The sequence below is a fragment of the Sminthopsis crassicaudata genome, chromosome 3 (genome assembly GCF_048593235.1).
Source record: "Sminthopsis crassicaudata isolate SCR6 chromosome 3, ASM4859323v1, whole genome shotgun sequence".
Taxonomy (NCBI): Eukaryota; Metazoa; Chordata; class Mammalia; order Dasyuromorphia; family Dasyuridae; genus Sminthopsis; species Sminthopsis crassicaudata.
This window is the reverse complement of record NC_133619.1, coordinates 7,165,605-7,177,951: the sequence shown is the minus strand read 5'-3', so window position 1 is coordinate 7,177,951 and position 12,347 is coordinate 7,165,605. Positions and strand designations below refer to the sequence as shown.

At 46.1% G+C, this 12,347-nt stretch overlaps 1 protein-coding gene across 7 annotated transcripts in view; it reads left to right on the top strand.

Annotated features, from left to right (window-relative positions):
* LPP (LIM domain containing preferred translocation partner in lipoma) overlaps positions 1-12,347 on the top strand; it is a 576,448-nt gene that overhangs the window by 357,464 nt on the left and 206,637 nt on the right. For all 7 annotated transcript variants that reach the window (XM_074297900.1, XM_074297898.1, XM_074297901.1 and 4 more), the window contains one exon: positions 282-965. In XM_074297900.1, the coding sequence (XP_074154001.1) occupies positions 282-965 (684 nt within the window). The remainder of the gene's footprint in view (positions 1-281; positions 966-12,347) is intronic.

Genomic DNA, 12,347 nt, shown 5'->3' with positions numbered 1-12,347 from the left:
TTCTTCACCTGGCTTGCCAAAGGGCCTGCAGCTCAGTTACAGTTACAGCGCAGATTACCCAGTGGGCTCTGTTTTCGAACCCGTGCTGGCAGCCAGGCAAACATTTATGGCTCCATGTGCGACTGGCCAGGGAATCTGGTTTCTGAACAGGCCGGGGACAAGAAAGTTCTATGACTTATTTTAGCGATCCCTGCTTATGTTGGGTGGAATGGTTCGATTTCCTGTTTTGGCCGGCTGTGACTCTCACCTCCCTTCTTTCTCTCTTGACTTTCTCCCTGCAGGGAGCTGCCGTTCCCACGGCCTCACCTCCGGTCTCCACGCCCGTCACGGGGCACAAGCGAATGGTCATCCCCAACCAGCCGCCTCTAACGGCCACCAAGAAGTCCACCTTGAAGCCCCAGCCGGCGAGCCAGCCCTCGCCCATCCCGGTGGCTCCCATAGGAATGCTGAAGCCGCAGCCCCTCCCTCAGCCGGTGCCGGCCTCCTACGCCACCGCGTCCACGCCGTCCAGGCCCACTTTCAACGTCCACGTGAAGTCGGCTCAGCCCAGCTCTCACTACATGCCGGCGGTCTCACCCGGACAGTACTACAGCTCGGGCCCGAGCCACGCCTACGCTCCTCAGGCCCCTGCGGCCCCCGGGCCCGCCCATTACGCCCCGCCACCATCCCGGGGAGGCCCCGACTACGGCTATGGTCCCCCAGCCGGCCGCCAGCCGGAGCCTGCCTACGGCTACGCGCCCAATCAAGGCCGGTACCATGATCCTTATTATCCCGGCTACGGGGGACGAAACGGTTCCGAACCAGGTTACGGGCAGCCGAATGCCTGGAAACCGGAGCCGGGTTACGCTCCTGCTCCGGCTGGGCCCCAGAATCCTGCGGGGATGTACCAACCCCCAGAGCCCAAGAAGACTTACATCACTGATTCCGTTCTCGCTCCCCAGGCCCCGGCCCCCCAGCAGCCCAAGGTAAGACGCCAAGCAATGGCACCGCAGTGGCGTGGTGGGGAATGGCGCGTCTGGGTCATTCGGGGACGCGTTTGGGGGACGTTTGGCAGGAGACACAGAGTCTGTCTCTTTGGAGACACAAAGACTCACACATACTTTTCCAGGGTGGTTCCTATAATGTGTCAAAGAGACTCAGATTTGGAGCTCGGTCCCAAAGGTGTTGGCTCAGGGCGGCATCCGCGATCTTAGGCCAGCCTGCCATACCCGAGACCTGAATTTCCTCCCCGATGAAGGGAAGGCGGAATCTGGGGCCTCTTCGCCTCCCCTTTGCCCGCTGCCCTTCTCCTATTCTGAGGGAGGCAGAACCCATTTATATCTGCAGACATGTGTTCATCTCCTTTGCAAGCCATTGTATTTGTCACTGAGGATTATGATGGCAAAAGCCACTCGGTGTCTGCTCTCAGAGGAGAGCACCTTCTCCCTGGAGATGAAACAGTTCTCCATGAAATCCGAATAAAGAGATTTCTGAAGGGAGAGAGTGCCAATAAGTGCAATGGGGAAATCAGAAAAGGGTCATTTAGGAGGGAGCGGATGAGCTGTGGTCACCAGAGACCGTGGAAGTGCTGAACCGACTCCTTCCTTAATGGTCCAGCTTGGATGTGGCTCTCCTCAAAGCCAATGTGGCAGGATGCTCGGGGCCGGCTCCCATTGAGCGATGAGGAAATCAGCGTCCATAGAGCTCGGGTCTCGCTTGCGGCGTGAGCCGGTGGTTCTGGTCCGGCTCCCTGACTCTGCTCCAGCCCCGGGGCATGGACTCCTGGAGAAGGCGAGTGCCCCTCCGAGGACCACCTTTGGGGTTTCACAGTCAGCGGAGGTGAATCAGGCTCTTGACGCCACCGGTGTCTCCGGCCTGTGAAATGGGGCCAGCTCCGTCCCAGGCCTGGCCCGTTTCCCCACCCGCAATGTGAGAACTAATGGGAGCTGACACGTCCTGCCCCGACGGCGATTCGGGGGCACGGACGGGGAGCTGGGTGGTGGCTGACAATCTGTAAGGCGCTTTGAGAAGCCCAGCCCCCGTGGCATAAATCAAAGTGCTTTCAGAGCTTGCCCTGGAACAGGCCCGAGTTCCCAAGACCTGTTTTGGAAAAACCAGAGAGAGATTATTTTAGCTCTTCACAAAGATTAGCCCAATTAGCCCAGCTGGACAGCCTGGCCTTTGTTTCCATTCGGCACCAAGTTTTGAAAGGCCCCCTTTGACACACAAAGCCACCGATTCAGGAGAAATGGGATTCAGTGGCCGGGCACTCGGCTACCGCCACAGCACCCCCTCTCAGGGAGCCTGAAAGTGAAAGCTGGCGCTCGGCGAATGCCAAAGTCACTGGGCACGCACCCGGACCCCACCGGCTTGGGAGCGCTCTCGGTTGGCCCGGAATGTCGAGTAGATTTATGGGAGGGTCGCATCCCGCGCCCCTGGCAATCCTTTCGTGGCAGACCCGGTCGTACAAAGTGGGGGGATGGAGGGCGGGGGTGCTGGGTGCTCAGTGGGGAGGGGGGGATGGGTCCGAGGCCTGAGGCTCTTGGAACTTTCCCATCCCAAGAATTCACATCCTCCTGAGACAAATGGGATCTTCATCTAGAGGTAAAAGACCCTGAAAAAGGGCTCAGCCTGAGCTGGGGACCCCCCCCCATTCAGAGCAGGGGAGCTTGTGGCGTCTCTTAGCTGATGAGTTACTAGAAAGACGGCGGCCTCCTCCCCTTCCCCTTCAGATGAGTTTGTCATTCCCAATGATCCGGCGTATAATTATAGAGACGCCATTGGTTTCTCATGTCAGCTATCCATCAAGAACGTTTGTTGTTAACACCGTGGCACATTCTCAGCGTCGAGTTCAACGGCGTATTAAAATAACGAGAGGCCGACCGTCGGGCGAGTGCGCGGCGCGGGTGCTGTTTCTTTCTGCAGATAGGTTCCAGGTTGACATTCAGCCATCTGCCTGTATTTTAGGAAGGGGGGCAGAGGTCTTTGCAGCGACAACCGTCTCCAGTGTGTGCATGTTATTTTCTCCCATAGTGGGGCTTTGAGCTGAACACTGCCGTATTCAGCCGGCATTGTACAGAGTCCATTATTGTTCGGCTATTGACTCAGCTTGGCCTGGTGCGATCACGACCGGTGGGCCGGTGGCAGGAGCTCGGCTCCAGGGCCTCCCATAGACCTCTTTGTGCCTCAGTTTTGACCTCAAGAAAGTGGGATGTCATTTCAGCTAATTAATTAATGATTGCAAAGTGCTTGGAAATTTCCCAGGGCCGTATAAATGCTGAGTGAGGACTATTCAGCTGGGCTCTAGCTTGTGTTTATTTTTAATTTTCTAGTCCCTCATGGAAAACTTGCTCGCTCACCCCATGTCGGAGAACAATTCTCGTCTATTGATTCGAGAAGTCCTGGCTGGGGTCATTTTGTGTTTAACCCTTTGACTTAGGAGATCCGATTGGAATAAAAGAAATCCTTAGGAGGAAAGAGTTTTAAGTCTTTGTATTCGGGTTGGTTTTCTCCTATCGATTCCAGAAACAATCCTAATAGTCACTCCTACATGGTTCTGACTGTTTAAAAAGAATTTCAAACTCTAAAGCTTAGGGAAATGGAGAACCAGATATCCCTGAGATTAGTGGGCTTGGAGCCCGTGATGTGAACAGTTCAGAAAAAGCAGGCCATACCATATCTATGCCTCCTGCAGAAAGTACCTGTGCCTTAAGAGGAGGCGACCAAAGAGGAAGGGACAGTAGCCATAATTCAAGAATCTCAGCTTGGGGAGGGACGTCCCCAATACTCCATGGCACACCCAACCATCCGCCATCCAGACTATTCCTGATGACCTCCAAGGTGCAGGATGGGAGCCTTTTGCTTCAGAAGGCATCTCAGGATAGTCTTGGCTTCCAGGAGGCTTCTGGTTTTATTTTCTGAAATATAAATGCCCCCTTCCCTCTGTATCTGCTCCCCATTTGCTTTCCCCAGGGTCAGTCAGACCCTTTCCCCACGTGACAACTCCTTTCATTTCCCGTACGTCTATCCCTCAAATTGAGCTTCCTTCAGATCAATGTCCTTGATGCAAATCTCATTTAGCAGGACCTCGAGGCCCCTCATTCTTCTGGATGCCTTTTCTAGGAAATTGGGAGCTTTTCAATGTTCATCCTAAATGTAGTACCCAAAGAGAACCCTAATATCCGTGTGTGGTCCATCCAAGGCATCCATCACGTTCTCATTCCTGGAGCCCATATCTTTCTTACTGCGGCCTAAATATGAATTCGCTTCCTGGGAATTCTGGGGCAGCTAGGTGACGCAGCGGATAGAACCCTGGGCCTGGAAGTCAGCGAGACCTGAATTCAAATTTGGTCTCAGACACTTGCTAGCTGTGTGACCCCGGGCACGTCCCTTAACTCGGTTGTCTCACCCCTAAAATGAACTGGAGAAGAAAATGGCGCGCCACTCCAATGGTTTTGCCAAGAAAACACCAAATGGGGTTATGAAGAGTCAGGGCCTGAGGAGACACAGGGAAGCCTGAAAGGAGACTTGGACCTGGGAGAACTTACTCTCCGTGAGAACAAAAAGATAGATCTACATAAGTAGGTAATGAGCAGTAAAGGCAGTAGATGATTAGTTTCCATACTGCTTAGTATAGTGAAACAAACTGGTCTGGGATTAAAGAGATGTGGGAAAAGTTCTGACCATCTGTGTGGACTCCAGTGAATCATCATCCCTCCCTGGCCCTCCGTCAGGTGTCAAACACAAGAGAATTTAAGGGGATGCTGTCATGACTTGGTCCAGTCTGTAACTCGCACTTGTAAAATACACCTGGGGTCTCCACCAGACTATAGGGAGCAGAAAACTATCAGTGCTTTCCAGCAGCTGGGTTAGTGTAGACCAAAGATCCAGTTCCTGGGAAGGAAGGAGAGGCTGCCAGGGGCGTTGAGAGAATAGGATAGAGGGAAGGAAAAGAGAAGTCATTCTGCCAGTTACTATCAAAAGACTAGTGACTTTTAGCTTCAAACTTGTTTTTCTTTGTCTTCCAAATAAAATATTTCCACAGGCCAGAGTCTGGGAAAGGCTATCTTAACATTCCAGAGGCTCTAAAATTTCACCATTCTCTGACTCATACAGAGAAGAAGTACTGAAAGATTTTAGCGGATTTTAAAGGTTTTAAAGGAGAGAGAACTATTAAGTATCAGATGGCCAGAGAAGGCTTCATGGGATTTCTCCTGAGCTTTCCAATGTGAGTAGCCTTCTCCAGGGCAGGGAGGGCTGGGAGTAGACCGGTTGTTTGTGGATGCTGGGGCCAGAGACCAGAATATTTGGCCTACAAGGCAAAATGGGGCCAGGAGAATATTCTCGACTTGTTCATGGGGTTATAGGAGTTTTAATTTCAATTACATCAAGATCAGATTAAACTGTCATTTTTTCAATGATTCCTGAAGAGCTTGGGGAAGAGCACAGAGTAGAGATGGAGCTCTTTAAAACTGTCACTTTAGACATGTACTAACTGTGTCCTGGGCAAATCACTTAAACTTTCAATAATCCAGGGAGTTCTATGAATATAAGTTTCAGAGAAGGTACTGACCTGCATTGATAGATAGATAGATAGATAGATAGATAGATAGATAGATAGATAGGAAGGAAGGAAGGAAGGAAGGAAGGAAGGAAGGAAGGAAGGAAGGAAGGAAGGAAGGAAGGAAGGAAGGAAGAAATGAAGTTCTCAGCATTTCCATTGAAATCACAGATCCAGTACCTATTTTTTTCCTATATCACAGGCACTATGTTTGTCACTGGATGAAACTGCTTTAGTTAATGATTTGTAGTTTGGAGCTTTCTAAACCTTGACAAACGTGATGGCAACGCCACCCCCTTTCCATCGCCTTTGACCGAAGGAGCCCCCTCCTTGTCTTTCAGAGACTTTGTGAATCTGCTGGGATAAGGTTTGGGAGTATTTTGCTGGGAGTTTGTGCCCTTGATATGGGAAAATCTCTATTTGACAAGACATCTGTGGCAATGATAGTCCAAAGGTACTGTGCGGTACAATGGGTCAGGACTCGCAGGAGGTCTTGATTTTTACTTCAGTAGAAGTCTTTTGGCAAAGATAGGATGATGGCTTGCTGGGGATATTGTAGGACAGGGCATTTACGTGTGGGCTGGCTTGGGTAACCCCTTACAATCCTGAGAACTTTCAGAAACTCAGTTCCTGCAGAGTTGCTTCCAATGTCAAGAGACAATTATGGAGAAAATAACCTTGCCAGGGAAGGCAGGGGCTTGAATCAGAAGGGGAGTTTTGAGAGCAAGTTCTAGACTAGAGAGGAAGAGGTTGAAATATTCCTAGTGACAGAAGAGTCATGCAGAGATGAGGGTAGAAGTTCATAAGGAAAGAGGGGGAAGGGCAAGTACAAGAAATAAAGGGAAAAAATCTGACAGGATTTAGGAATCAGAAAAAAAAAAAGATGTGCCAGCCAAGGTGAGACAGGAACAACATGCCAAACACATCCCAGGGGAGGATTGCCTGAGAAATAGCTCTAATGACCTTGTAGCCATGACGGCTTCCTAGGTTCTTGGGAGGAATGCTGGCGGCACGCTTTCTTTTTTCTTTTTCGCATTTGTTGTTTTGTTACACAAGCATAATTTTCTTATTTTATCATAAATTATTATTGATATTTATTTGTCTTTAACATGTGTATGATTCTGCTTTGTTCTAATTCTATAGACATCATGAATATATTTTCTTTTATATCCTTCATGATTGTTAACAACTATTAGTAATAATTATTAATAATAGTAATCTTTTTTTGGTGTTTATCATCATGTTCTTTACCATGTGCAGTTCTGTTTCATGATCTAAATGGATGGTATTAATGCTAATTAATAATTGATATTGATAACAATGCCCATTGTTCTCATCATCTTTTCCTTTACCAAGATGATCAGTGTTTCAGGATCATGCAGTTGTATTTAGAAAGTTTTCCATGTTGGGAAGAGAGAAGGAAACGCTCAGGGTCATACCTCTGCGTTAGTGGCCCTTTAGTGGTTTTAGCTTTGACTCATAAGATCAAGCGATCTAAAGTCTTTCCCACCATCCGTTCAGTCTGACTGGTCACGTGAAGCTTCTCACCAGCCACCACTGGACTCACTGGCGAGGTGAGCTAAATGATGGCGTTCTGAACTTTGGGAACCAAGGCTGTGGTCATCTTCAAGGAGACACATTGGGTCACTAAACACTGTCGGTCAGGATGAATACTGTTTGTTGAGACAAAGGAGAAGACTTGAGTTAAATGTAATTTCATGGCTATGAAAAGACAAGAACTTTACTGGAAACGTCTGGGTCATGCAGTACAGCCCACTGCATCTTTCACCTCTGAGTCATTATGTCAATGTTCCCTCATGCTCTTTCTTCTCCTGGTCCTCTTGGAGTCCCAGTGTCCTCTGAGAGTAGCCCAATAGCCCCTTTTTACTTATAGCCTTTGCCAGTTCCTTTCAAGTTCTTCAGTTCTCAAAATTATATCCCATTATTTTGTATTCCCTTCTCTCTGATAAATACCCTCGAGGGACTCTCTCCCTCTCACATATGTTAAGTATTTAATAAATATCTGTTAAAGTGTCTTTATTGCATTAAGAACTCTTCAGGTAGAAGTCTCTGCCATCAGAATATGTTGGTGATTATCCCCAGAGACCTTTACCCACATTTATGGGAATACCCCCTCCAATAACTCAGAGATACATATGGCGGATATCATCATCATCATCGTTGTCATCGTCTCCCAAACGATGCCTCTCTTCACTATTAATGAAACAATCCACTATGGCCATCCTCCCAGGACATTGCAGCAATGATGGCCATGTCCTTGATGAAGAAGATCCATGGACATTCTCTAATATTATTTCTGTTGGTAACTTTGTCCCTGAGAAAATAAAGAGCACTTGGCCCTTGGATGGTCATTTTAAAAGTCTTTGGGGGAATCAACACCTGAGTTGAGAAGAAGACCAAGATTCAGAAAGAAGAAGATGAAGAAGAAGCACCTTCTAGATATCAAGGACAGAAGGACAAAGGCCTGGAGGTAGGAGATGAGATTGTTAGCTAGTCTGTAGTTAGTTATTTGACTTTTTTACGGCTTCCTCTTTCTCTAAAAGCCCTATGCAACATTCTCACTCATCCTATATGTTTGATATTTAAGTAAAACACCGTGGTCTTGACTAGGATAGTTTATGAAGTGAAGACGTAGGGTACTTCGTTCTAAGGTTTGCAGACACCCTGGAGACTTAGAATCATGAGCCAGTCCACATCCTCTTAATATTTACTGAGAACTGTGACAGTTTGACTTCTTTTAAAAATAAGCTTTTCTTTTTTCCCCTTTTAAAAGGGGACTTGGCTATTATGTGTATTGTTTTCTTGTATGTACTTCCGTCACGTGGAATCCATTCATACAAATGTCCCCTTGGCCCCTCTGGCCTTCACATTCATTGTTTTTGTTCTGTTTTACTGCACAAAAATAGTGGTGGGTTACTCCAAACTAATATAAACTATTACCTCCACACATTTTTCTTTAAATAAGCAATGACTCTCTTGGTTGGAGAGAGTAATGAGATTCTGATGAAATGCAGAAAAAAGCAGCTGCTATTAAATTTTTTTACTCAAAAATAAAGATTTTTTTTTTTTGTCATAAGCTTTTTTTTTTTTGGGGGGGGGCATCTACTTAATGATCATGTGGTTTTATATGTTTAGATTTTTTTTTTTCCCAAGGCAATTAGGGTTAAATGATTTGCCCAGGGTCACACAGTTAGGAAATGTTAAGTGTCTGCATTCAAATTTGAACTCAGATCCTTCTGACTTCAGGGCTGGTGCTTTATCCACTGCACTACCTACCCACCCCCCAAAAATAAAGATAATAATAGTGAGCCTTTCCATTATATTTTAAGGTTGGACCTTGGGCCCTCTTAACTCCAAGTTCAGAGCTCTATCTGCTGCCCTGCCTAAACTGTTTATTGAACGGTCAATAAATTGACTTGGTATGGACTTAGAATTATTTTTGAGCCAGTGGTCCATTTTGACCACAGGGTTCTTTGCCAACAGTCTCACGTCTGCCTCCCCTAGGGCTTATAATTTGTTTTGTTCTTTAAATTTTTTATCGTGAACTTATCTCCTTTGGCTGCTTTGATTGTGTTCCTTGTTCTTGCCATCCCTGCCTCTTGCCAAGGACATTTGGAATTCCTGTTCCCTGTGCTGGGCTCCCCTTCCAACTGAATGTCATCTGCAAACTTAATGAGAGTATTTTCTGTTCTGTCACCAGCAAAGAAGCTGTTTGCAACTGTTGGGCTGGAGACCAACCCCTCAGAAAACTTCATATCCTGATGGGTCTGTAGTGATTACCGGCCAATTACTCAGTAGCCAGGGGTGTAAATCATTAGGTCTTTCAGAGTTTAAAGCATCTGATTTATGTCGCAGGTCCCCACATTCTGTGTTCTTCCTGTCTTTAAGCTTTAAGTTATTGAGGGGAAAGCTCGTTATATACTCAGCTCTATAAACATGAAATGGAGTCATATGGTTTCTCTCTTCCAGCTGCTACCATTTTTTTTTTCTTTTTTTGAAAAAAAAAAAAGGTCCTTACTGTGCTCTTCAAAGTAAGGACATTTGAAAGCAAGTTTGTCATTGTTTAAAACCACAAGGTGATAATTAGAGTGAGTAAAAGGATTGGAAATCACTGTCCAGCACAAGCCAGCAACAAATCAACATGGCCAGAATATGGCCTTAAGTACAGATTTTCCGAAGGAATAGCACCGCTGAGTATGCCCCCACATTTATCCTTATCCTTCAGCCTCTGAACATTGAATGGACTAGAGGGGAAGAGGACTCAATGGTCAAGTAATAAAGAAGATGAAGTTACGTCATCACTTTCTGCCTCTCCAACTTTCTTTCCATTCTCTCGTTGAGATGTCTTGTTGAGAAGAACTGCCTGTTGAGTGGCTAGGGATTTACCTAGCCACTATGCTTTGTCTCTAACTTCCTCCTAGAGTTAAATTTCTAGATGGGGACTTTATTTTATGGTGCCACCCAATTATTTGGTGAGCATTCATTAAGTGCTTGCTGTATTCCAGGGACTGTACTAGGTGCTGTTGGATAAAAATGAAACATTCTCTTCCCTTACCAAAGCTCCATTTTATTAAGAGAACTATTAGACATAACTCTATGCACAGGAAATATCTTTGTAGCAAATGAGGGGATCTTTTTTGGAGTTTTGAAGGAAATCTCATAGTTCTTCAACTACAAGAAGCTATTTTATGCCTACTATGGGGCAGATGGTTCTAGAGCTATAAGAACAAATAAGAAACAATTCTTCCTTCCATGAGAATGTCATAGGGATCCTTAGTATAAAGGTATGGGGACAGGAGATAGAGCATCAAGGGTAAAGAGGAGTGAGAAGGCCAGTTTTGGATAGATTGCATAGTGTAGACAAGCATAGAATGTATGAGAAAATTGGAAAGACAGGTGGATTTGATTTGTAGATAATAAAACACTGGAATCTATTGATTAGGAGAAGGGCACAGTCAGTCCTCTCCTTAAGGAAAATGACTTTGACAACTTTGGGGAATGTGGGATAGAAAGGACTGATAAAGTAGGCAAGGAGACAAATTAGAATACTGCTCAATAGCTGACTTCAAGGGAAAGTGGTGGCCGTATGAATAGAGGGAAGGGGGCAGATGCAAGAACTGTTTAGAGGTGGCAAAATCCACATTTGGCAAAGAGGTAGAAAGATCAGTTATAAAAGTTTGGTCGATCAGCTCTGCAAAGGCAGGGACCAAGAGGATGAAATGTTTTGTGTGAAGAACTGATTGGGCTGGGAACGAGAGCCATATGGTAAATGGTGGGGACAGCTTCACACCTGCAGATCATGAAGGGCTTAGAGGACCAATGGGAGGAGTTGGCATTTTATCCTGGAGGCAACGGGAAGTCATTGGAGGGAAGCGATGGCACCTACCCTGGTACCCTTTTGGAAGGTAACTCCGATAGCTATGGGAGGACGATTTGGAGAGGGCAAGAACTGGCAGCAGATGTACCATTACTAAGAGATGTAGCTCTTGTTCAGTTGGACGGCTTCACGTTTGTTCTGTAACAGTCATTGGACAAGATGGATCTTCAGCTTCCTCCTCTGGAAAACGAAGGTTAGACCAAATGCTTTCACTCATTCATTTCTTCATTTATCCATCGTTGAGTTGATATGCTGCAAAGCACCCTGGTGCGTTCTGACTAGTAGCGCGAGAATAGGGCCCTTCCAGATCTCAGTGTCGTGACTCAGCCCTAGAACAGAGCCAAGCAAGTGGGTCCATGCTGGAATTCACCGTGTGGCCCTGGCCATCTTTTAGAGGGTCACCCTGGGTCAGCGAGCCGTGGAAGTTGAGCTGAGGACTGTCTCAGTTGCCACATCCTGTGGCAGAAGAGTGTCTCCACATGCAAAGTGAAGAATTATAACAAAATAAACAATGGCTGTTTGCTCAAGAGCGATGTAATTTCACCCAAACCTATGGCCCGCTTGCCAAATGCCAGAAGTCGCATTGTTTCAGACATTGTTATGAATAATGTATAACCTCATGAAGAGGAGGTGCCTTGGAATGGGGAAGCATGTTTAAAAAGGGTAAGGAAAAACAGCTCCTTAATTGGATCATCTGCGAGGAGGAGGGGCAAGAGCCCCTGATCAATCTGGGTCATTCTGCACCACCCCGCCACACAGCCATGCTCGCGGAAAGCTCAAACTGACCGACTACAAGCACCCCAAATCTTAGTCCTTGAGGACTGAGAAGGGGAACTGTACCCAGGCCCCAGACAAAGCTTGTGGGGAATCAGTCTAAGTGTGTTTGAAAAGTCTGGGTTCTTAAATAATGTGTGTGTGTACTTGCCACAAAAATAAAATCAGATTTAAATAATTGGAAAGACATTCAGTGCTCTTGGATAGGCCGAGCGAATATAATAAAGATGACAATACTCCCCAAACTAATCTATTTATTTAGTGCTATACCAATCAGACTCCCAAGAAACTATTTTAATGACCTAGAAAAAATAACAACAAAATTCATATGGAAGAATAAAAGGTCAAGAATTGCAAGGGAACTAATGAAAAAAAACTCAGAGGAAGGTGGTCTAAGTGTACCTGATCTAAAGCTATATTATATAGCAGCAGTCACCAAAACCATTTGGTATTGGCTACGAAATAGACCGGTAGATCAGTGGAACAGATTAGATACAAAGGACAAAAAAGGGTACATCTATAGCAATCTAATCTTTGACAAACCCAAAGATTCCAACATTAGGGATAAAAATTCATTATTCGGAAAAAACTGTTGGGAAAACTGGAAATTAGTATGGCAGAAATTAGATATGGATC